At 49.8% G+C, this 22,437-nt stretch overlaps 1 protein-coding gene across 1 annotated transcript in view; it reads right to left on the bottom strand.

The window, feature by feature from the left end:
- TRRAP (transformation/transcription domain associated protein) overlaps positions 1–22,437 on the bottom strand; it is a 467,034-nt gene that overhangs the window by 27,022 nt on the left and 417,575 nt on the right. The window contains exons 62-65 of the mRNA XM_075319755.1: positions 14,473–14,563; positions 9,797–9,996; positions 8,531–8,792; positions 4,966–5,191 (exon numbers count right to left, since the gene is read on the bottom strand). Coding sequence (XP_075175870.1) covers positions 4,966–5,191; positions 8,531–8,792; positions 9,797–9,996; positions 14,473–14,563 — 779 coding nt within the window. The remainder of the gene's footprint in view (positions 1–4,965; positions 5,192–8,530; positions 8,793–9,796; positions 9,997–14,472; positions 14,564–22,437) is intronic.

Here is a 22,437-nt window from a genome sequence, read left to right as displayed (position 1 = left end):
GTGAAGGGGAAAGTGCTTGGAAGACGGACGCTCTGCCAAGTTGTAAATGTATGCTCGGTGGTAATCAGCGTGATGGGGAAAATGATGCCGCAGCTCAAATCTTATTCTTGGCTTTAACATCAGAGAAGTAGCGTCTTCCACGCTGTACTCCAGCAGCCGGCTGTCTGTGAGCACCGACACCGTACATGACATCAGGGAGCCGGCCTGTGATCGGGACACCCAGAGATTGAGGATATCTTGAGGTGGCCACATACCTAACAGGTCCTTTCAAATTCAATGACTGATTCATATGTTTCTTATGCCCAGATTTCAAAACATATGTGTTATGAACCATCACGTATGTATTAGTGAGCAAAATACACTCCTTCTATGCCTTTTGAACTCCAAATTAATAAGATTTGTTTAAGAGCACTCAGGAAATCAATACAGCACACACTTAGTATGGTGTACTCAAACAATTCTCCTTTATTAGTATACTAGCTGTAGTACCCGGCGATGCCCAGGATAGTAACTGTCTGTCTCCTTCTCTCCCTCCCTCCCTCTACCTGTCTCCCTCCCTCCCTCTACCTGTCTCCCTCCCTCTCTCTCTCTACCTGTCTCCCTCCCTCCCTCTACCTGTCTCCCTCCCTCCCTCTACCTGTCTCCCTCCCTCTCTCTCTCTACCTGTCTCCCTCCCTCCCTCTACCTGTCTCCCTCCCTCCCTCTACCTGTCTCCCCCTCTCTCTCTCTGTCTCCCCCTCTCTCTCTCTGTCTCCCCCCCCTCTCTCTCTACCTGTCTCCCCCCCTCTCTCTCTACCTGTCTCCCCCCCTCTCTCTCTACCTGTCTCCCCCCCTCTCTCTCTACCTGTCTCCCCCCCTCTCTCTCTACCTGTCTCCCCCTCTCTCTCTCTACCTGTCTCCCCCTCTCTCTCTCTCTCTACCTGTCTCCCCCTCTCTCTCTCTACCTGTCTCCCCCTCTCTCCCTGTCTGTCTGTCGCCCCCTCTCTCCCTGTCTGTCTGTCTCCCCCTCTCTCCCTGTCTGTCTGTCTCCCCCTCTCTCCCTGTCTGTCTGTCTCCCCCTCTCTCCCTGTCTGTCTCCCCCTCTCTCCCTGTCTGTCTCCCCCTCTCTCCCTGTCTGTCTGTCTCCCCCTCTCTCCCTGTCTGTCTGTCTCCCCCTCTCTCCCTGTCTGTCTGTCTCCCCCTCTCTACCTGTCTGTCTGTCTCCCCCTCTCTACCTGTCTGTCTGTCTCCCCCTCTCTACCTGTCTGTCTGTCTCCCCCTCTCTACCTGTCTGTCTGTCTCCCCCTCTCTACCTGTCTGTCTGTCTCCCCCTCTCTACCTGTCTGTCTGTCTCCCCCTCTCTACCTGTCTGTCTGTCTCCCCCTCTCTACCTGTCTGTCTGTCTCCCCCTCTCTACCTGTCTGTCTGTCTCCCCCTCTCTACCTGTCTGTCTGTCTCCCCCTCTCTACCTGTCTGTCTGTCTCCCCCTCTCTACCTGTCTGTCTGTCTCCCCCTCTCTACCTGTCTGTCTGTCTCCCCCTCTCTACCTGTCTGTCTGTCTCCCCCTCTCTACCTGTCTGTCTGTCTCTCTACCTGTCTGTCTCCCCCCCGTCTGCCTGTCTCCCCCCGTCTGCCTGCCTCCCCCCTCCCTGCCTGCCTCCCCCCTCCCTGCCTGCCTCCCCCCTCCCTGCCTGCCTCCCCCCTCCCTGCCTGCCTCCCCCCTCCCTGCCTGCCTCCCCCCTCCCTGCCTGCCTCCCCCCTCCCTGCCTGTCTCCCCCCTGTCTGCCTGTCTCCCCCCTGTCTGCCTGTCTCCCCCCTGTCTGCCTGTCTCCCCCCTGTCTGCCTGTCTCCCCCCTGTCTGCCTGTCTCCCCCCTGTCTGCCTGTCTCCCCCCTGTCTGCCTGTCTCCCCCCTGTCTGCCTGTCTCCCCCCTGTCTGCCTGTCTCCCCCCTGTCTGCCTGTCTCCCCCCTGTCTGCCTGTCTCCCCCCTGTCTGCCTGTCTCCCCCCTGTCTGCCTGTCTCCCCCCCTGTCTGCCTGTCTCCCCCCCTGTCTGCCTGTCTCCCCCCCTGTCTGCCTGTCTCCCCCCTGTCTGCCTGTCTCCCCCCTGTCTGCCTGTCTCCCCCCTGTCTGCCTGTCTCCCCCCTGTCTGCCTGTCTCCCCCCTGTCTGCCTGTCTCCCCCCTGTCTGCCTGTCTCCCCCCTGTCTGCCTGTCTCCCCCCTGTCTGCCTGTCTCCCCCCTGTCTGCCTGTCTCCCCCCTGTCTGCCTGTCTCTTTTCCTGGCTGCATTATGACACGCCAACACTCCTCTGAAGTTCTGGCTGCATTGTGGTTCCCAGCTTCATTGACTTTAATGGAGGCAAGTTTTTTTTGCCAAATAACTGTAAAGCGCGGGGTTAAAATTTCCCCTCAAAACAGTCTATGACGTTCTCTGAGTCACATGGGGTGTCTGTGCAAAATTTCGTGATTGTACATACGACAGTGCAGATTCCTTTAGCGGGCATACATACATACGCACAGCTTTATATAATAGATGTGACCAGTTTGTATAGAAATGTGAAACTTCCCCACCCATCAGTGGGGTGAACTGTATGACATCACTAGTTATAAGATAAGATGGGTACTAGGAGAACAAAATTGATTCTATTCTCTCACAGATTTTGCACAACGCGCGTGAAATTACATACAAGCGAGACGAGCAAGAAAAAGGATTATCCTAGCCAAAGATATACATAATAATATATCTAAAAATATACTGAACATTCATTGTTATTGTAAATTAATTCTTGCACCTTTCCCTTTCCTCTTCATCCCTTTTCTCTTATAGAGGCTGCGGATCTTCTCTGTGAAGCTTCCAGCAGTTGTCCCTCATCTACCTTGGTATTATCATTCCATCTCCTTGATATCCTGGTGAAATCTAGTCTCCTTGTTCTTCGCTAACGGCTCCAAGGTTTCCGGGAAAGTCATCCACATGGGAATGTAAAAATGTAACTTCAGATTCAGACAACCCAAGAAAGTTACATCATGTTCTTCACGATGGACTTATATTTTGGATCTTGGTTGTTACCTAGAAGTTTCTTCACGACGACTTTAAAATAATCCAAAGCCCTTTCCTCAAGAGATTTCATTTTTGTATTGAACACGTCATCGTTCTTGAGTTTTTGAATATCTGGACCCACAAAAATGCCTTCCTTCACAGAGTCATTGAAACTTGGTACACAGGTACTTAGTCTCTTCTTCTTTTGGTAGAGCCTTCAAAAACTGCTTCATCAGTATAAGCTTAATGTGGAGCGGTGGCAGGAGGACTTTAGTGCGAACAACAAAACTTATCACAACTATGTTCTTGAGTCCAGGTTGCACAGTTGTTCTCGTTGGCCAACTTTTTTGGCTCAAGAGAGGAGTCCTATCCCGGCTGTCCCATCCACACAAAAAGCATGGGTACTTCATGTCTGCTCCTTGCTGCCCAAGGAGCAAAGAGAGAATTTTCAGATCACCACATATTGACCATCCTTGACCGTTAGTTAAGTTTCTTGAGAATAAAGTCTGAATTCTCATAGCTTTCCCTCGAGTGCACAGAACGCCCTACAGGCACTGAAGTAGACTTTTTTTTTGGATGAATCAATAGAGTCTCCCCTTCCTCACATTGTACTCAAGGTTAAAAAGGTGTCCCCTACTTTTCCATTGATGGCTTCTCCTTAGGACAGGTCATCAATGTCTGATCAGTCGGGGTCCAACACCCGGAACCCGACTAGCATGAAAGTCTTCGTCAGAATCCATTCATTTCTAACCAATCTAACGACACCAAAATCATCCACCAAGGGTTACTTAAAGGGGTCAAAGTATGGTACAAGAAAAAGTCTATGGAGTCAGTTTGTGAAAGGCCTCATTTTTGGAAATATTGAGGTCCCAGCAGTGATTGATCCAGTGGATATCCGATATCTTCCCCTTTAACACTGATGGGGTGCCTTCAATAATGCCCACCTAGTGGTGACACTGGGATGGTCTATAAATCGGGACAGATCATAAAAGGCTTTCATTGTTGGCCTGCTGAATGAGGTGCACATTTCAGGTTGGTCCTCGAACGTGAAGGCAGGTCTGGTCTCCTTTACATTCACATAATTGTGGACTGGGACTAGCTCCTGCAGCTAGGACAGCCCCCGCAGCCAGGACAGCCCCCGCCGCAGCCAACACAGCCTCCGCCGCAGCCAACACAGCCCCCGCCGCAGCCAACACAGCCCCCGCCGCAGCCAGGACAGCCCCCGCCGCAGCCAGGACAGCCCCCGCCGCAGCCAACACAGCCCCCGCCGCAGCCAACACAGCCCCCGCCGCAGCCAACACAGCCCCCGCCGCAGCCAACACAGCCCCCGCCGCAGCCAACACAGCCCCCGCCGCAGCCAACACAGCCCCCGCCGCAGCCAACACAGCCCCCGCCGCAACATCGCCCTATTCCAACACCGACCCTGCCTCCTGTGACCGCACTCCACCACCGCTGCCGCCCCCTCCCCTCCTGTGAAACACCACCGGACTATAAGACGGATCACCCCCCCCCCCCCTTTTTTTTACCTGTTTTTTTCTAAATTCGAGGTGCGTCTTATAAAACAAAAAATATGGTGATTAATTTTATTCCTTACTATATCCCTTTAAACCATTATTCTGACCATTCCTGCTGGGATCCGTCAAGGACGTCACTGGGGAGGCCATTAGTTGGCCGCATTCAATTTCTCTTTGTATTCTAGCATTTTACTAGAAAGAACAATGCCCCAGAACTGTCATCGCAACGAGAAAAATGAGAAGACATTTCCAGAACAATCAAAAAACCAATGTGACGCTAAGAGTGGTCCCCAAAATGGCAGCGTTAACCAACAATTCATCACGCTCCGACAGCCGGAAGGTCACAAAGTTGCCAGCAAAACTTGCTTCAAAGACATCATCAGATCATTGATCCTCAGCGAGCGGCGGACGTCTCCCCTTGTGAGAGGATCATCTTACCTGGCGATCTTGATGTAATAATGCGTTGGTTTTGGCATCAGGAACTCCCCGGGAATCTCCACCTCTGCCGTCTGGGCGGAGAAATTGCTGAGGAACCGACACTTCTCCTCGATGAGGAAAAACTTGGGCAGCTGCTTGGTTTTGGCTTCAAGGATCTTGATCCATTTCTTAAGTTTGGAGATGAGATTGTGCAGCTTCATGGAGCCCGGGACACTGAAGTCAAAATCTATACAAAACAAGAGAGAAAATGAGCGACCGCCATCTACTGCCGAACTGAAGACCCTACAGACTCAATGGAGGAGAGGAGAAAATGGGCTGCATGGCTTACCGGCCACCTCCGAGGTCCATCAGTGGTGGCTGAGATCAGAAAGGAGCGCAGCTCTGAAGCTGGATAGGAAAACCCCTTTCAATTGCAATGGTGCTAGAAAAGTACGACACCGCTGAGCTGCTTGCTGCAGGTTGTGATGAAATCCCTGTTTTCTCTGCTACCAGTTCTCTGAATGCTCTGTATAACCCCACACATACCATTAATTGGCTGAAAACTGCCAATCAGTTGTGGGGGCGGAGTTACACAAAGCAGCAGGACTACATGGCATAAGACACCTAGTCCTGTAGTGATAATCTCCTGGTGATAAAACACTGATTGCACTGAAATTACAATAAGCAGCCCAGTAAGTGATTGCTGGAATTTGGGTTTCTGCCCTTACATCATGCAGCTCATTTAACCTCTCCCTATCCTGAGTCCCCCCAGGGGGGAACATTCCAAAAATTCTGTTACGCTCCTTTGTCGGGCCACTGCCTTGTTTATCATTCACATGTGAATAAATTGATTTACAAAATTCATTCAAATTGCAAAATTCTGTTTTGACGTTTTTTTCCCAAGTATAATAGGATTTCAATGGGCAGAACAGGAACATTTTACTGGATAGGAAAAGCTTAAAGGGAATCTGTCACCAAGATCTCAGCCTACATTATGCGGTTCTCAGATTACACAGCAAAAACCTGCTGACAGAGATCTCTGAGCCTACATTATGCTTCTCTCAGATTATATAGCAAAAAACCTGGTGACAGATCTCAGCCTACATTATGCTGCTCTCAGATTACATAGCAAAAACCTGGTAATTTAGGCTCAGATCTCGATCACCAGGTTTTAGGTATGTAATCCGAGAGCAGCATAATTTAGGCTCAGAGATCTTGATCATGCTGCTCTCAGATTACATAACAAAAACCTGGTGACAGATCTCTGAGCCTGTATTACGCGGTTCTCAGATTACATAGCAAAAGCAAAAACCTGGTGACCGAGATATCTGAGCCTACATTATGCTGCTCTCATATTATATAGCAAAAAACCTGGTGACAGATCTCTGAGCCTAGATTATGCTGCTCTCAGATTACATAGCAACACCCTGGTGACAGATCTCTGAGCCAACATTATGCTGTTCTCAGATTACATAGCAAAAACCTAGTGACAGATCCGAGCCTACATTATGCTGCTTAGCAAAAACCCGGGGACAGATCTCATAGCCTACATTATGCTGCTCTCAGATTACACTGCAAAAACCTGGTGACAGATTTCTGAGCCTACATGATGATGCTTTCAGATTACATAACAAAAACCTGGTGACAGAGATCACATAGCAAAACCTGGTGACAGATCTCAGTCTACATTATGGTGCTCTCAGATTACATAGCAAAACCTGGTGACAGATCTCTGAGCCTACATTCTGCTGCTCTCAGATTACATAACAGAAATCTGCTGACAGATTCCATTTAATGATGCAATCAGTATGTAAAAAAACCCAAAGCGTCTGCAGCGCAGCACATTGAGTAGGAGGTTTTATTAGGTAGACTGCATACTGCTCATTAAACCAGACCAGTAATGGACTGAATGAAAGTAGACTATTAAGAAGAAAAGCCATCTGCTGCGATCTATCCTCCGGAGGGCTCCGAGTCCCTGGTGCATGAGATGTGCCCATCCGTCAGCTTTCCTCTGCACCCACTAGTCAGGAAATATCGTACAATATACAAATATAAATAGACCTTTAAAAGGTTAATCAAGCTCGTCTCCCTCCAATGGGGTCTTTGCTATTCCCAAAAAAAAAAAAAAAAAAAGCTATATTACCGGAAGCGACGTAGACCCATTACACAGAAGGCAACATTTCAGAGCATTAACCGCAATTGAATTTCTGAGTGTGTGCAAACAGTCGCCGGGGCTGGAGGAGCGCGCGCTGCCGCCTTTTAGCCTGCTGGCCTTCATCCATTAAATGTAATCACATGGTTCACGTCTTCCATTATCTACTGTCATGCGAGTGCTGTGCCACACAGCCGGCATCATGAAAGCCTTAATGGGCTCCAGATATGTAGGTCATATTTAAAGCTGGAAGCTACTTTAAAAGTGAATCCCATCAGCCAATTTCCATATACAATGCTCGAGAAATCCGCGTGCCACCAGACTGCCTGCAAGTCACCGAAGGATTAAAAGGGGAAGGTCTCCTTTAAGATGTGGCCCAAAAATAAGGGTGTTAGGGTGAACTCTTAACCAGGGTTCACGCGTGTTGCCTACTGCCTGGCCTAATTGGTGTGGGTCGAGTGCATGCCTGAAAAATGAGATCAGACACAGTCGGATATTCATCTTTCCTCAATCGAGGTCGGCCCAAAACTGCCTGATTTATTCAAGAACATGCCTTTATATAGCCTGGGAAAGGGGCATGGTCGGAGCTGTTCATTGGTCAGTGGGTTGAACAATGTGTTAGTCCATGAGCTGATTGGTGGGCGTCATTGTAGGCGGGTCTATGATGTCATCGGAGTGGATCAGAGGTGATGCTGATGGGCAGGTCTATGATGTCATCGGAGTGGATCTGCAGTGATGCTGATGGGCGGGTCTATGATGTCATCGGAGTGGATCAGAGGTGATGCTGATGGGCGGGTCTATGATGTCATCGGAGTGGATCAGAGGTGATGCTGATGGGCGGGTCTATGATGTCATCGGAGTGGATCTGCGATAATGCTGATGGGCGGGTCTATGATGTCATCGGAGTGGATCAGAGGTGATGCTGATGGGCGGGTCTATGATGTCATCGGAGTGGATCAGAGGTGATGCTGATGGGCAGGTCTATGATGTCATCAGAGTGGATCTGCGGTGATGCTGATGGGCGGGTCTATGATGTCATCAGAGTGGATCAGAGGTGATGCTGATTGGCAGGTCTATGATGTCATCGGAGTGGATCAGAGGTGATGCTGATGGGCGGGTCTATGATATCATCGGGGGCCATCTTGGTGATCCTCTGATGGGCGGGTCTATGATATCATCGGGGGCCATCTTGGTGATCCTCTGATGGGCGGGTCTATGATGTCATCGGGGGCCATCTTGGGTTCCTCTGAAGACTGACTGGCTTATGTATACAGAATCGATTTCATTGAACACACTTCTCACAGTCATCTATATCCAGAGGTTAATTAAGTATTTGATCTAATGGCTCTCCTCAGCAAGGTGCGTGTACGGCAATGCAGAATGCAAGGTAACACCGATCGGTGTCGATCCAAATAAGACGCGAGTCCACGTTACCTGTTGTAAACTGGCTCTTCAGCTTCTGGAAGACGGGGTCTTGTGCCGTGGCCTGAGCTCTTCGGGCCAAGGACTCGGAGGCTGCGCTGGAGAACATGGTGGAGACATTGGAGACGTTCTCTAACCCCACGCCGAAGGTGCTGACCAGCTTCTTCACAAAGTTCAGTGTGTGAGGGGTGATTTTGGCATCAGAGACAGCGCCACTTTTCTCGAAGGCCACGGAGTAGCATTTCGCCAGCCCCTGCTGCAATTGTCTGAGGACCTGACATTATATAAAAAAAATCAGGAAAACTTTGTATGATATCATAATACAGACGAAAAAGTGAAGAAATTGGCCACTACTTATATATTGATGAGTTATCCTTAGGCTATCAATATCTCATTTAGGGGGGTGTGACAGCCAATACACCTCCCGATCAGCTGCTACCTCCACCGGCTGGATGATCATGAATGAGGCCCAAACACAGCAGCTCCATTAATTCAATAGTTGCTGTGTACTGCAGATCCACCCCCTATTCCAATAAATAGGGAGTGGAGCCGCGGGAAGCCAGGGCCACGGGGAGCCGCGGGAAGCCAGGGACGCGGGGAGCCGCGGGAAGACAGGGACGCGGGGAGCCGCGGGAAGACAGGGACGCGGGGAGCCGCGGGAAGACAGGGACGCGGGGAGCCGCAGGAAGACAGGGACGCGGGGAGCCGCAGGAAGACAGGGACGCGGGGAGCCGCAGGAAGACAGGGACGCGGGGAGCCGCAGGAAGACAGGGACGCGGGGAGCCGCAGGAAGACAGGGACGCGGGGAGCCGCAGGAAGACAGGGACGCGGGGAGCCGCAGGAAGACAGGGACGCGGGGAGCCGCAGGAAGACAGGGATGCGGGGAGCTGCAGGGAGCCTGGCCAAATGGAGTTGCAAAACCTGGGCAGCAGTAACTATACATATCCATTCTCTATTCAAATAAAAAGGTGGGGGAGCCGCAGGAACCCAGGCCATAGCAACTATAGAGATAACAAAGCTGCTGTATGCTGGCGACATCTGAGAACGTTCGGCCGCTGCTGATAACATCCGATAGGTGCCAGGTGTCGCACCCCACTGATCAGATATTGATATCCTAAGTATTGGCCAACTATAAAAAAAGCAGTGGTCAACCCCTTTAACAATAATAAAAAAAGACTAAGCAGATTTCAGAAAGTGGCCACTAGTCACCCATTGATTGTATGGGCAGGTTTAGGATTACAGTATGACCACCAAATCCACACAGGACCCCTCACTTACCTCTTCATGCCAGTTCTCTCTGAACCAAACCATCTGGTCTACGATCCCTTCCAACGAGGACAGCAGGGTGGGATGGAGCTCCCTCTGCATGTGCATGATTCGGCTGCACCTCCACATGGGCGCGGTGGCTCTGATCGGTCCTGGGTCGGAGGCAGAATGGGACTGGGTGCCTACGGAGCTTGGCTGGTGCTGTCCAGAGTCTGTGAGAATGCAATATCAACAAATTATATATTATATATAGAGGGCGCAGTAAATAAAGCCACCACTAAAGGGCGCAGTAATGCAGCCACCATTAGAGGGCACAATAATGCAGCGACCACTAGAGGGAGCAGTAATGCAGCCACCACTAGAGGGCACAGTAATGCAGCCACCACTAGAGGGCACAATAATGCAGCGACCACTAGAGGGAGCAGTAATGCAGCCACCACTAGAGGGCACAGTAATGCAGTCACCACTAGAGGGCACAGTAATGCAGCCACCGCTAGAGGGCACAGTAATGCAGTCACCACTAGAGGGCTCAGTAATGCAGTCACCGCTAGAGGGCACAGTAATGCAGCCACCGCTAGAGGGCGCAGTAATGCAGCCACCACTAGAGGGCACAGTAATGCAGTCACCACTAGAGGGCACAGTAATGCAGCCACCACTAGAGGGCGCAGTAATGCAGCCACCACTAGAGGGCGCAGTAATGCAGCCACCACTAGAGGGAGCAGTAATGCAGCCACCGCTTGAGGGAGCAGTAATGCAGCCACCACTAGAGGGCGCAGTAATGCAGCCACCGCTTGAGGGCGCAGTAAATGCAGCCACCACTAGAGGGCGCAGTAAATGCAGCCACCACTAGAGGGCACAGTAATGCAGCCACCACTAGAGGGCACAGTAATGCAGCCACCACTAGAGGGCACAGTAATGCAGCCACCACTAGAGGGCACAGTAATGCAGCCACCACTAGAGGGCACAGTAATGCAGCCACCACTAGAGGGCACAGTAATGCAGCCACCACTAGAGGGCACAGTAATGCAGCCACCACTAGAGGGCACAGTAATGCAGCCACCACTAGAGGGCACAGTAATGCAGCCACCACTAGAGGGCACAGTAATGCAGCCACCACTAGAGGGCACAGTAATGCAGCCACCACTAGAGGGCACAGTAATGCAGCCACCACTAGAGGGCACAGTAATGCAGCCACCGCTAGAGGGCGCAGTAATGCAGCCACCGCTAGAGGGCGCAGTAATGCAGCCACCGCTAGAGGGCGCAGTAATGCAGCCACCACTAGAGGGAGCAGTTAATGTAGCCACCACTAGAGGGCGCAGTAATGCAGCCACCACTAGAGGGAGCAGTAATGCAGCCACCACTAGAGGGCGCAGTAATGCAGTCACCACTAGAGAGCACAGTAATGCAGCCACCACTAGAGGGCGCAGTAATGCAGCCACCACTAGAGAGCACAGTAATGCAGCCACCACTAGAGGGCGCAGTAATGCAGCCACCACTAGAGGGCGCAGTAATGCAGTCACCACTAGAGGGCACAGTAATGCAGCCACCGCTAGAGGGTGCAGTAATGCAGCCACCACTAGAGGGCGCAGTAATGCAGCCACCACTAGAGGGCACAGTAATGCAGCCACCACTAGAGGGCACAGTAATGCAGCCACCGCTAGAGGGCGCAGTAATGCAGCCACCGCTAGAGGGCGCAGTAATGCAGCCACCGCTAGAGGACGCAGTAATGCAGCCACCACTAGAGGGCGCAGTAATGCAGCCACCACTAGAGGGAGCAGTAAATGTAGCCACCACTAGAGGGCGCAGTAATGCAGCCACCACTAGAGGGAGCAGTAATGCAGCCACCACTAGAGGGCGTAGTAATGCAGTTAGAGGGCGCAGTAATGCAGCCACCACTAGAGAGCACAGTAATGCAGCCACCACTAGAGAGCACAGTAATGCAGCCACTAGAGGGCGCAGTAATGCAGCCACCACTAGAGAGCACAGTAATGCAGCCACTAGAGGGCGCAGTAATGCAGTTAGAGGGCGCAGTAATGCAGCCACCACTAGAGAGCACAGTAATGCAGCCACCACTAGAGAGCACAGTAATGCAGCCAATATAGGGCGCAGTAATGCAGCCACCACTAGAGAGCACAGTAATGCAGCCACCACTAGAGGGCGCAGTAATGCAGCCACCACTAGAGGGTGCAGTAATGCAGCCACCACTAGAGGGCGCAGTAATGCAGCCACCACTAGAGGGCGCAGTAATGCAGCCACCACTAGAGGGCGCAGTAATGCAGCCACCACTAGAGGGCACAGTAATGCAGCCACCACTAGAGAGCACAGTAATGCAGACACCACTAGAGAGCACAGTAATGCAGCCACTATAGGGCGCAGTAATGCAGCCACCACTAGAGAGCACAGTAAATGCAGCCACCACTAGAGGGCGCAGTAAATGCAGCCACCACTAGAGGGCGCAGTAATGCAGCCACCACTAGAGGGCGCAGTAATGCAGCCACCACTAGAGGGCGCAGTAATGCAGCCACCACTAGAGGGCGCAGTAATGCAGCCACCACTAGAGGGCGCAGTAATGCAGCCACCACTAGAGGGCACAGTAATGCAGTCACCACTAGAGGGCACAGTAATGCAGTCACCACTAGAGGGCACAGTAATGCAGCCACCGCTAGAGGGTGCAGTAATGCAGCCACCACTAGAGGGCGCAGTAATGCAGCCACCACTAGAGGGCACAGTAATGCAGCCACCACTAGAGGGCACAGTAATGCAGCCACCGCTAGAGGGCGCAGTAATGCAGCCACCGCTAGAGGGCGCAGTAATGCAGCCACCGCTAGAGGACGCAGTAATGCAGCCACCACTAGAGGGCGCAGTAATGCAGCCACCACTAGAGGGAGCAGTAAATGTAGCCACCACTAGAGGGCGCAGTAATGCAGCCACCACTAGAGGGAGCAGTAATGCAGCCACCACTAGAGGGCGTAGTAATGCAGTTAGAGGGCGCAGTAATGCAGCCACCACTAGAGAGCACAGTAATGCAGCCACCACTAGAGAGCACAGTAATGCAGCCACTAGAGGGCGCAGTAATGCAGCCACCACTAGAGAGCACAGTAATGCAGCCACTAGAGGGCGCAGTAATGCAGTTAGATGGCGCAGTAATGCAGCCACCACTAGAGAGCACAGTAATGCAGCCACCACTAGAGAGCACAGTAATGCAGCCAATATAGGGCGCAGTAATGCAGCCACCACTAGAGAGCACAGTAATGCAGCCACCAGAGGGCGCAGTAATGCAGCCACCACTAGAGGGTGCAGTAATGCAGCCACCACTAGAGGGCGCAGTAATGCAGCCACCACTAGAGGGCGCAGTAATGCAGCCACCACTAGAGGGCGCAGTAATGCAGCCACCACTAGAGGGCACAGTAATGGAGCCACCACTAGAGAGCACAGTAATGCAGACACCACTAGAGAGCACAGTAATGCAGCCACTATAGGGCGCAGTAATGCAGCCACCACTAGAGAGCACAGTAAATGCAGCCACCACTAGAGGGCGCAGTAAATGCAGCCACCACTAGAGGGCGCAGTAATGCAGCCACCACTAGAGGGCGCAGTAATGCAGCCACCACTAGAGGGCGCAGTAATGCAGCCACCACTAGAGGGCGCAGTAATGCAGCCACCACTAGAGGGAGCAGTAATGCAGCCACCACTAGAGGGCGCAGTAATGCAGCCACCACTAGAGGGCACAGTAATGCAGTCACCACTAGAGGGAGCAGTAATGCAGCCACCACTAGAGGGAGCAGTAATGCAGCCACCACTAGAGGGCGCAGTAGGTTACAGCACACCGTGAACTGAATAATATTGTGCAGTTAGTTCATGAGCTCCCTCTAGTGGTGTGCATAGGATACAGATCAGTTGCATGGAGCTGCAGTGTGACCACTGTTCCTTTCAAATGTCCACGTTCTGCAGACTGGTGGTGGTCTCCACAGTCGAACGCCCACCAATTCCTAATTATCACCTATTCTGTAGATCGGTCACTACTTAACTATTCAACCCCACCCAATGGCTGCTTTTCATGGTCACCCTGCATGCCTGGCACAGGATCGTTGCAGCTCATGTTTAATTTAATCTTTGCCCACTCAGCCTGATTGACAGCTCCTCAGTGTCCCTCTTCCCTGCTGAGCTCTCACGCTGCCCAGTACAAGCCGCGGCCATCAATTAGTCTGGGTGAGCAGAAACTGAATACACAGACGCCTACGCTCGCTCTTGCTCTAAAGCTGAGCTTATTTTTAGATCAGGATTATTCAGCAATTCTTACAGCTGAGGAAGTACATCCGCCTCATCAGGTCTAAGATCTAATTAATACAGAATGCAGATTATAATGTGAAATTTGGGTAAAAGGACAGGAGTTGGTGGATGAGTCCCCAAATTCTGGACACTCCTAAATAAGATTCAGGAAGGACCAGTTCTAAAACGAATAAGGGGAAACAAATTGTGATGAGAAGGAGAAGGGGAACGCTCGGCCATCCTAAATATAAACCTGTTCATGAGATTCAGGAGAAAAGCGAGAAACAAAATACATTTTCCAGCCTTTTTGCCATTTTTCCACTGCGTCAGCCCCGAAAAGGAAGCATGAAATGACTTCTTCTCCTGGTGTAATGTATGTGTAAAATCCGGAGATTTGCCGGGGGACGCCGGAGACTTACCGCTTTTGTAACGCTCCCGCTGCTCGATCTTCAGCGTTAGATACAGAGTCCGGATGGGAAAATACACGGCCTGAGGATAGACTCTGCCAACCTGAGGAAAGCAAATGCCACACGTTATGGTCATCATATAACTGACAAGAAAAAGTCTACCAATGGTGGGGGGGGGTAGGGTTAATGGTCTATTAAAGGGGTTCTTCACTTTTGGGGACAACTTTATTCACTAACTGGTTAAAAATAATTTTTGCAATTCGGATTCATTAAAAATGTCAAAACATTTTTGTCAAAAGGCAAGACATTTGAAAATATTTTTTTAAAGCAAGTCAGCCTGCCTCATCAGGTCTAAAAAAAAAAAAATGTAATTGGGTATGCAGGTGGTATAGTGAAATCTGGTGATAAATCTTCTTTAGTAGTGATACCAGGGCATATCAATCTATTTTATTTTTTTGCAAAATAGTAACTATCTCTCTGTCCCTCTCCCAGTCGCTGTCTGTCTGTCTCTTTCCCCGTCTGTCTTTGTCTCTGTCCAGGTCTGTCTCTTTCCCCATCTGTCTTTGTCTCTGTCCAGGTCTGTCTCTTTCCCCATCTGTCTTTGTCTCTGTCCAGGTCTGTCTCTTTCCCCATCTGTCTTTGTCTCTGTCCAGGTCTGTCTCTTTCCCCATCTGTCTTTGTCTCTGTCCAGGTCTGTCTCTTTCCCCATCTGTCTTTGTCTCTGTCCAGGTCTGTCTCTTTCCCCATCTGTCTTTGTCTCTGTCCAGGTCTGTCTCTTTCCCCATCTGTCTTTGTCTCTGTCCAGGTCTGTCTTTGTCTCTGTCCAGGTCTGTCTTTGTCTCTGTCCAGGTCTGTCTTTGTCTCTGTCCAGGTCTGTCTTTGTCTCTGTCCAGGTCTGTCTTTGTCTCTGTCCAGGTCTGTCTTTGTCTCTGTCCAGGTCTGTCTTTGTCTCTGTCCAGGTCTGTCTTTGTCTCTGTCCAGGTCTGTCTTTGTCTCTGTCCAGGTCTGTCTTTGTCTCTGTCCAGGTCTGTCTTTGTCTCTGTCCAGGTCTGTCTTTGTCTCTGTCCAGGTCTGTCTTTGTCTCTGTCCAGGTCTGTCTTTGTCTCTGTCCAGGTCTGTCTTTGTCTCTGTCCAGGTCTGTCTTTGTCTCTGTCCAGGTCTGTCTTTGTCTCTGTCCAGGTCTGTCTCTTTCCCCATCTGTCTTTGTCTCTGTCCAGGTCTGTCTCTTTCCCCATCTGTCTTTGTCTCTTTCCCCATCTGTCTTTGTCTCTGTCCAGGTCTGTCTTTGTCTCTGTCCAGGTCTGTCTTTGTCTCTGTCCAGGTCTGTCTTTGTCTCTGTCCAGGTCTGTCTTTGTCTCTGTCCAGGTCTGTCTTTGTCTCTGTCCAGGTCTGTCTTTGTCTCTGTCCAGGTCTGTCTTTGTCTCTGTCCAGGTCTGTCTTTGTCTCTGTCCAGGTCTGTCTTTGTCTCTGTCCAGGTCTGTCTTTGTCTCTGTCCAGGTCTGTCTTTGTCTCTGTCCAGGTCTGTCTTTGTCTCTGTCCAGGTCTGTCTTTGTCTCTGTCCAGGTCTGTCTTTGTCTCTGTCCAGGTCTGTCTTTGTCTCTGTCCAGGTCTGTCTTTGTCTCTGTCCAGGTCTGTCTTTGTCTCTGTCCAGGTCTGTCTTTGTCTCTGTCCAGGTCTGTCTTTGTCTCTGTCCAGGTCTGTCTTTGTCTCTGTCCAGGTCTGTCTTTGTCTCTGTCCAGGTCTGTCTTTGTCTCTGTCCAGGTCTGTCTTTGTCTCTGTCCAGGTCTGTCTTTGTCTCTGTCCAGGTCTGTCTTTGTCTCTGTCCAGGTCTGTCTTTGTCTCTGTCCAGGTCTGTCTTTGTCTCTGTCCAGGTCTGTCTTTGTCTCTGTCCAGGTCTGTCTTTGTCTCTGTCCAGGTCTGTCTTTGTCTCTGTCCAGGTCTGTCTTTGTCTCTGTCCAGGTCTGTCTTTGTCTCTGTCCAGGTCTGTCTTTGTCTCTGTCCAGGTCTGTCTTTGTCTCTGTCCAGGTCTGTCTTTGTCTCTGTCCAGGTCTGTCTTTGTCTCTGTCCAGGTCTGTCTTTGTCTCTGTCCAGGTCTGTCTTTGTCTCTGTCCAGGTCTGTCTTTGTCTCTGTCCAGGTCTGTCTTTGTCTCTGTCCAGGTCTGTCTTTGTCTCTGTCCAGGTCTGTCTTTGTCTCTGTCCAGGTCTGTCTTTGTCTCTGTCCAGGTCTGTCTTTGTCTCTGTCCAGGTCTGTCTTTGTCTCTGTCCAGGTCTGTCTTTGTCTCTGTCCAGGTCTGTCTTTGTCTCTGTCCAGGTCTGTCTTTGTCTCTGTCCAGGTCTGTCTTTGTCTCTGTCCAGGTCTGTCTTTGTCTCTGTCCAGGTCTGTCTTTGTCTCTGTCCAGGTCTGTCTTTGTCTCTGTCCAGGTCTGTCTTTGTCTCTGTCCAGGTCTGTCTTTGTCTCTGTCCAGGTCTGTCTTTGTCTCTGTCCAGGTCTGTCTTTGTCTCTGTCCAGGTCTGTCTTTGTCTCTGTCCAGGTCTGTCTTTGTCTCTGTCCAGGTCTGTCTTTGTCTCTGTCCAGGTCTGTCTTTGTCTCTGTCCAGGTCTGTCTTTGTCTCTGTCCAGGTCTGTCTTTGTCTCTGTCCAGGTCTGTCTTTGTCTCTGTCCAGGTCTGTCTTTGTCTCTGTCCAGGTCTGTCTTTGTCTCTGTCCAGGTCTGTCTTTGTCTCTGTCCAGGTCTGTCTTTGTCTCTGTCCAGGTCTGTCTTTGTCTCTGTCCAGGTCTGTCTTTGTCTCTGTCCAGGTCTGTCTTTGTCTCTGTCCAGGTCTGTCTTTGTCTCTGTCCAGGTCTGTCTTTGTCTCTGTCCAGGTCTGTCTTTGTCTCTGTCCAGGTCTGTCTTTGTCTCTGTCCAGGTCTGTCTTTGTCTCTGTCCAGGTCTGTCTTTGTCTCTGTCCAGGTCTGTCTTTGTCTCTGTCCAGGTCTGTCTTTGTCTCTGTCCAGGTCTGTCTTTGTCTCTGTCCAGGTCTGTCTTTGTCTCTGTCCAGGTCTGTCTTTGTCTCTGTCCAGGTCTGTCTTTGTCTCTGTCCAGGTCTGTCTTTGTCTCTGTCCAGGTCTGTCTTTGTCTCTGTCCAGGTCTGTCTTTGTCTCTGTCCAGGTCTGTCTTTGTCTCTGTCCAGGTCTGTCTTTGTCTCTGTCCAGGTCTGTCTTTGTCTCTGTCCAGGTCTGTCTTTGTCTCTGTCCAGGTCTGTCTTTGTCTCTGTCCAGGTCTGTCTTTGTCTCTGTCCAGGTCTGTCTTTGTCTCTGTCCAGGTCTGTCTTTGTCTCTGTCCAGGTCTGTCTTTGTCTCTGTCCAGGTCTGTCTTTGTCTCTGTCCAGGTCTGTCTTTGTCTCTGTCCAGGTCTGTCTTTGTCTCTGTCCAGGTCTGTCTTTGTCTCTGTCCAGGTCTGTCTTTGTCTCTGTCCAGGTCTGTCTTTGTCTCTGTCCAGGTCTGTCTTTGTCTCTGTCCAGGTCTGTCTTTGTCTCTGTCCAGGTCTGTCTTTGTCTCTGTCCAGGTCTGTCTTTGTCTCTGTCCAGGTCTGTCTTTGTCTCTGTCCAGGTCTGTCTTTGTCTCTGTCCAGGTCTGTCTTTGTCTCTGTCCAGGTCTGTCTTTGTCTCTGTCCAGGTCTGTCTTTGTCTCTGTCCAGGTCTGTCTTTGTCTCTGTCCAGGTCTGTCTTTGTCTCTGTCCAGGTCTGTCTTTGTCTCTGTCCAGGTCTGTCTTTGTCTCTGTCCAGGTCTGTCTTTGTCTCTGTCCAGGTCTGTCTTTGTCTCTGTCCAGGTCTGTCTTTGTCTCTGTCCAGGTCTGTCTTTGTCTCTGTCCAGGTCTGTCTTTGTCTCTGTCCAGGTCTGTCTTTGTCTCTGTCCAGGTCTGTCTTTGTCTCTGTCCAGGTCTGTCTTTGTCTCTGTCCAGGTCTGTCTTTGTCTCTGTCCAGGTCTGTCTTTGTCTCTGTCCAGGTCTGTCTTTGTCTCTGTCCAGGTCTGTCTTTGTCTCTGTCCAGGTCTGTCTTTGTCTCTGTCCAGGTCTGTCTTTGTCTCTGTCCAGGTCTGTCTTTGTCTCTGTCCAGGTCTGTCTTTGTCTCTGTCCAGGTCTGTCTTTGTCTCTGTCCAGGTCTGTCTTTGTCTCTGTCCAGGTCTGTCTTTGTCTCTGTCCAGGTCTGTCTCTGTCCAGGTCTGTCTCTGTCCAGGTCTGTCTCTGTCCAGGTCTGTCTCTGTCCAGGTCTGTCTCTGTCCAGGTCTGTCTCTGTCCAGGTCTGTCTCTGTCCAGGTCTGTCTCTGTCCAGGTCTGTCTCTGTCCAGGTCTGTCTCTGTCCAGGTCTGTCTCTGTCCAGGTCTGTCTCTGTCCAGGTCTGTCTCTGTCCAGGTCTGTCTCTGTCCAGGTCTGTCTCTGTCCAGGTCTGTCTCTGTCCAGGTCTGTCTCTGTCCAGGTCTGTCTCTGTCCAGGTCTGTCTCTGTCCAGGTCTGTCTCTGTCCAGGTCTGTCTCTGTCCAGGTCTGTCTCTGTCCAGGTCTGTCTCTGTCCAGGTCTGTCTCTGTCCAGGTCTGTCTCTGTCCAGGTCTGTCTCTGTCCAGGTCTGTCTCTGTCCAGGTCTGTCTCTGTCCAGGTCTGTCTCTGTCCAGGTCTGTCTCTGTCCAGGTCTGTCTCTGTCCAGGTCTGTCTCTGTCCAGGTCTGTCTCTGTCCAGGTCTGTCTCTGTCCAGGTCTGTCTCTGTCCAGGTCTGTCTCTGTCCAGGTCTGTCTCTGTCCAGGTCTGTCTCTGTCCAGGTCTGTCTCTGTCCAGGTCTGTCTCTGTCCAGGTCTGTCTCTGTCCAGGTCTGTCTCTGTCCAGGTCTGTCTCTGTCCAGGTCTGTCTCTGTCCAGGTCTGTCTCTGTCCAGGTCTGTCTCTGTCCAGGTCTGTCTCTGTCCAGGTCTGTCTCTGTCCAGGTCTGTCTCTTTCCAGGTCTGTCTCTTTCCAGGTCTGTCTCTTTCCAGGTCTGTCTCTTTCCAGGTCTGTCTCTTTCCAGGTCTGTCTCTTTCCAGGTCTGTCTTTGTCTCTATCTCTCTGTCTGTCTCTTTCTATCTGTCTCCCCACTGACATCTTATTACCTCACACATAAGCTTCTTATACTTTGACTGTCCTTTGCTCCTATAGCAACCAATTACAGCTTCTATTAATGACCTGTAGTTCCCAGCTCCATTCACTTTAATGGAGGCATGTTTTTTGGAGAGTAACTGTAAAGCGCGGGGGTTAAATTTTCCTCTCAAAACATAGTCTACGACGTTCCCTGGGTCATATGAGGCGTCTGTGCATAATTTCGTGATTGTAAATGTGACGGTGCGGATTCCTTTAGCGGACATACATACATACACACATTTACTCAACTTTATATATTAGGCCAGAAAAGTTTAAAAAACTTTTTCAAAGTAAGTCAGCCTGCCTCATCAGGTCTAGAAGATTTATTTAATTAGGTATGCAGGTTGTATAGCGATATCTGGTGATAAATTCGCTTTAGTAGTGATACCAATGTATATGCTTGCTAAAGACCTGATTGGGGGTCAAAACGTTGTTTATGAAATAAAGAATACACTTAAGAGTTCACCCTATTTTTCTACCAATGCAAATATCTATCTGCCCAATCTTTTATTATTATTATTATTATTATTATTTTACTTTTCAAGGTAAATCAGCCTGCCTCATCTGGTCTAAAATGATATTTAACTAGGTATGCAGGTGGTGTAGTGAAATCTCATGATAAGTCTGCTTTAGTAGTGATATCAATCTGTCTAATTTTTTATTTTATGCAAAACGATCTTTTTAATATTAGGTCAGAAAAGGTTGAAAGAAAAAAGAAAAAAAAATATAACACAAAAAAAACTTTCAAAGTAAGCCAGCCTGCCTCATCAGGTTTAAATATTTATGCAATTAGATATAGCGAAATCTGGTAATAAATCCGCTTTAGTAGTGGTACCAGGCCATAACAATGTATTTTTTTTTCTGCGAAATTATCAATATTCGGCCAGAAAAGTTTGAAAAACCTTTTTCATAGTAAATCAGCTTGCCTCGTCAGGTCTAAAAGATTTATTTAATTAGGTACGCAGGTGGTATAATGGAATCTGTTGATAAATCCGCTTTAGTAGTGTTACCAGGGCATATCAATGCATTTTTTTTGCATAATGATCATTTTAATATTAGACCAGAAAAGTTTGAAAAAAAACCCCAAAAACATTTTCAAAGTAAGTCAGCCTGCCTCATCAGGTCTAAAAGATTTTCTTAATTAGGTATGCAGGTGGTATAGCGAAATTTCATTTAAATCTGTGCACATCAATATGTTTTTTTTTTTTTAACAAAATAATGATTTTAATATTAGGCCAGAAAAGTTTTAAAAAAACTTTTTCAAAGTAAGTCAGCCTGCCTCATCAGGTCTAAAACATTTTCTTAATTAGGTATGCAGGTGGTATAGCGAAATTTCATTATAAATCTGTGCATATCAATGCTTTGGTTTTTTTTTTGCAAAACAATGATTTTAATATTAGGCCACAAAAGTTTTAAAAAACTTTCAATTTAAGTCTGCCTGCCTCATCAGGTCTAATTTTTTTTTTTTAAATTAGGTATGCAGGTGGTATAGCAAAATCAGTAATAAATCCGCTTTAGTAGTGATACCAATACATATCATGAGTCAACATCAGATGTACAAGGCCATGATAAAAAAAAAAAAAAAAAAAAAAAGCAACAGGCGTCACTTTCGCAAGGTGCCACCTCAGCACTTCCGCCATACTCTCATGGTGGGGGGGTTTATGATCCGGCGTCCTTTCCATCATCCTTTCTGTATAAAGTGAAGAGGCAGCAGAATGTGATCGGGGCTGTAGGGTATGGCACTGCGCAGCAGCGTGATGACACCAGCCGGCGAGTCTATAAAATGAGGCCACAATTCCCAGTATACCCAGTGGCAGTGCCCATTACAGCGTAATCTTACCCTACATAATTAAGGCTCTAAGAGGCAAAAAAAAAGAATCCTCAGTGAAAGCGGAGACCCCTCGTGCCCGCTTAGCGAAGGATTAGTGGATGGAGGGCTTCATTCCATGCTCCATTACATTTGGGCACGACTGCGGCAGCCGGAGGGTTAAGGCGCGTCGCCGGCACGCTGACGGAGGTGAGCTATCCTCACCGCGGAGCGTTTTGTCATGAGCGCCATTCTCCTAACAAGGCTTCATAAAATATGCACAAATTGTGTCACTTGTGAGGCAGGACGCGGGAATGTAATTTATAACGAGGACAGGGTTGCCGTGGCAACCGGGCATATAATGAAAAGGGCAGGATTCTCACTCATCGCAACTTTTTCCCGGATTCACCGTGGGGAGGGAAAAACTAAACAGTCGCCAGATTGTGGATGAAGGACGAAAAAAAATCTGCTTCCTGTTGGTTTTCGCATCGTTATAGGCGACTCGTTAAGGAGTGGGCAATGTTATATTAAAGGGGCTTTCCACACAACATAATACAGGATAGGTGTCCCCATCTCCTTAAAGGGAATCTGTCAGCAGGTTTTTGCTACCTCATCTGAGAGCAGCATGATGTAGGCAAAGAGATCCTGAATCCAAAGGTGTATCACTTAAATTACTGGGAGCAGCCGTTCTGTCACAATCAGTTTTAAGATTTAGATATGTAGCAGAGCTGAGAGAGCTGCTCCCGCCCACACCAGGCTCTCTATAGAGATTGTACATAGACAGTGAGGTGGCAATCACAGGAGGGACTGCTGTATGCGTGGCATTGGGTCCTGCTGTTTAAACAACCATATGACAATGATGTGTCAATCACAGGAGGGTGTTTGTCGGACTGCTGTGTGCGTGGCCAGAGAGAGAGTCGCACAGAGCAGCCACCAGCCGCCGCACAGAGCAGCCACCAGCCGTCGCACAGAGCAGCCACCAGCCGCCGCACAGAGCAGCCACCAGCCGCCGCACAGAGCAGCCACCAGCC

This window comes from Anomaloglossus baeobatrachus, chromosome 7 (genome assembly GCF_048569485.1).
Source record: "Anomaloglossus baeobatrachus isolate aAnoBae1 chromosome 7, aAnoBae1.hap1, whole genome shotgun sequence".
NCBI classification, from domain to species: domain Eukaryota; kingdom Metazoa; phylum Chordata; class Amphibia; order Anura; family Aromobatidae; genus Anomaloglossus; species Anomaloglossus baeobatrachus.
Note: the sequence above shows the minus strand (reverse complement) of the source record. Positions and strands in the feature narration are given on the sequence as shown.